General features: G+C 41.3%; 1 protein-coding gene across 1 annotated transcript; it reads right to left on the bottom strand.

Annotated features, from left to right (window-relative positions):
- Positions 1-5: 5 nt before the first annotated feature.
- Positions 6-2,698, bottom strand: LOC140966610 (ATP-dependent 6-phosphofructokinase 2-like; the record flags this gene model as incomplete). The annotated part of the gene is made up of 2 exons (XM_073426869.1): positions 2,067-2,698; positions 6-614 (listed from the first exon to the last, which is right to left on the bottom strand). Coding segments are annotated over exons 1-2 (1,197 nt in total), but the record flags the coding sequence as incomplete, so codon positions are not given.
- Between the last annotated feature and the right edge of the window lie 41 nt (positions 2,699-2,739).

Genomic DNA, 2,739 nt, shown 5'->3' on the forward strand with positions numbered 1-2,739 from the left:
GCATTCGCAGGAACAGCCCTTATCATATATGTGGGATCTATGTACTTGATGGTAATAAGCTCTTTCGGATGGTCCCTGCTCCACCAATTCTTTAACTCGGATTTCAACCAACCACCTACATCCAAGAAAACCGGATTCCCAGATTCATCTTTCTCTTGTACATGAGATTGATCACCAGTTTTAGGTATGACATCCTGTCCAGCACCCTCAGCAACAACCAAAACTGCATGTCCATTATATTTGAGCCTACTTTCGATAAATTCAAGCAGCCCACCTTTTCCTTCCAAGTAAAAATCATTTTCCGGGATCAAGCAGCAGTCAACGTCACGGCTACTTAAGGTTGCGTGAAGGACAATGTGCCCTGTGCTGCGTCCCATTAGCTTGACTAAGCCAATGCCATTTACGGCACTCTCGGCCTCTGTATGAGCTGCATTGATAGCTTGCTGTGCCATCTCCACTGCAGTTTGGAAACCAAAGGATCTATCGATAATGCCAACATCATTGTCAACTGTTTTGGGTAGTCCAGCTACTGCAATGTTTAGCTTCCTTTGCTTGATTTCCTTGCATATTTCGACCATCCCTCGCATAGTGCCATCTCCACCAATAATGTATAGCTGCATATTTGTCTATGTATTATGACGACGACGACTAAAAAAGCCAAATAGAGCCACAACATTTAAAGAAGAGTTGCCAGTTCTAGTTTTAAATGAGATGTTTCTTAGAAAAGCTGGCCAAGGTATAAACCATGGTTCACGAGCATGTTAATGCAGGGGAAGAAGGATGAGGCGAGTAGCAACTCTATCTATATGAGCACAGAGGAAGAGGGAGTTTGGAGCGTTGGGTCACCTCTTCCAACTCTAGACAACTTTCAAGTTCCTTCATGAATTTTCTAAACCAGAGTTTTCATTCAACTTCCATAAATGATTTTGCACATGAAGTTTTAAAAAAAGAACATTATAAATAATAATGTGTTTAATATACATCTTAGATTTTGTAAGTACATGCTAGCATCTAAAGTCTAAACCCTCCACAGGTATAGGGTCATATTTCTTGCATCATGATCCTTGCGCAATATATTGCTACGTATATTCGTAGATCGTGTTGGTTTATCGATATAACATGTAGATCTAGCTCGGGAGTGTGCTTAGCCCGGCCATCTGAGTGCACTACTAGTGTCATGGTCTAATAATATTATGTCTCAAACCCCTCATCATTCCTCAAAATCCAATTCAAATGATGTGGGACGATTGCGTTTCACTTTGTATTTTCCAAGCAATGCTAAAGAGTTGCACCATACACTTAGTGGTGCATCTACTCAGCTCTATATTACCGTGCAACGACTCTCAATTTTTGAAAGAATCCAACAAAAAAAAAGTCATTTTTCTAGAATTCTTCCTAAGCTTAGCAGTGAATTAACTGTTAGAATTAGGCCTATCCAAACCACCCCTGCATTCCAACTGAATTATTTAGAACTCTGTATCTCTTTCTTTTCCCCCATTCATTAGGATGCTTAATTATCTTCCTACATTCTAAATACCAATATACTTGTCCTTACCAACAAAAAGATCACTGGTCTATCGAGGTAAATTCTATACGAACTCCTTGTGTTACCACCGAAGGGCTAAAATCTTTGTCAAAAAATCAATATACTAAATCCACCTTAACTTGATAAAAATATCAACTTTCAAATATAATTTAACACATAAATCTTATCCACCACAAAATAGATGATATGAATAATTTACTATTCAAATCAAGTCTCAACTATTTTATTCGACTGCCCATAAATAAAATACATGAGCTAATGTTTTAATAAATATTTAACACATCTATCATTACAAGCACACAAGCCCAAATTCAATCCTATCATACCCGAAAATTAAATGTAAACTAAATCAATCGACTAAACTTCAAATCGATCGAGCCAAACTCAAATTAAAAAAATTATTATTTTTCGATCTTCATGTAACATATAATTAAAACTGGGGAAAAAACTAAATAGTATTCGATTGTGGTCGATCTGTTTGCATCCTAGATCAAATTAAAACAAAAAATGAGAGATTCACCTGGTTAAAGCCATGGTTTTGAATGGAATTCACTATCTGGTGAAGATCAAACCCACCTCTGGAAGTCTCAAGAACAGTGCCACCCTTCTTGTGCCAACCATGCACTATCTTCGGATTCAACTGAACCGGATCATAGGAATAAAAACCTCGGTACCCGGCCCTTATGCCGTAAATCTCGCGCACACCGTATTGCTCCCACAGCCCCACCACCAGCTCGCGGATCACCGTGTTCATGCCGGGGCACAACCCCCCGCACGTCACAATGGCGGCTCGAACCTGACCCGGATCGAAGTAAATGACCTTCCGAGGCCCGGCCCGGTGGTACGCCAGGTGGGGTTTCGGAGATGAGAACTCTCCGGAGAGATCGTGGAGGATGTGGCGGAGGATGACGTCGGATTTGGTGATGTAGAATTCGGACACGGGGTGGAAGAAGGGGCTCTTGTCTAGTGGGTTGGGAAAGGTTTTGAGACCCGGAAGGTAGTCGGTGAGGTGGGGTAAGCACTGAAGCTTGATGCTCGGGATGGTCAAGTGGCTTCCATCCAGGTGGTTATTGGCGTCGGCGCCGGCGTCACTTGATGCGAAAGCCATACGTGCACAAGAGTTGTTCCGGGAATGGGAAGCTGGAAGATCAACAGTTTTTATTATGCAAACACGTATAATAATCACACGCACA

Source organism: Primulina huaijiensis, unplaced genomic scaffold, assembly GCF_012295235.1.
Source record: "Primulina huaijiensis isolate GDHJ02 unplaced genomic scaffold, ASM1229523v2 scaffold207360, whole genome shotgun sequence".
Classification (NCBI taxonomy): Eukaryota; Viridiplantae; Streptophyta; class Magnoliopsida; order Lamiales; family Gesneriaceae; genus Primulina; species Primulina huaijiensis.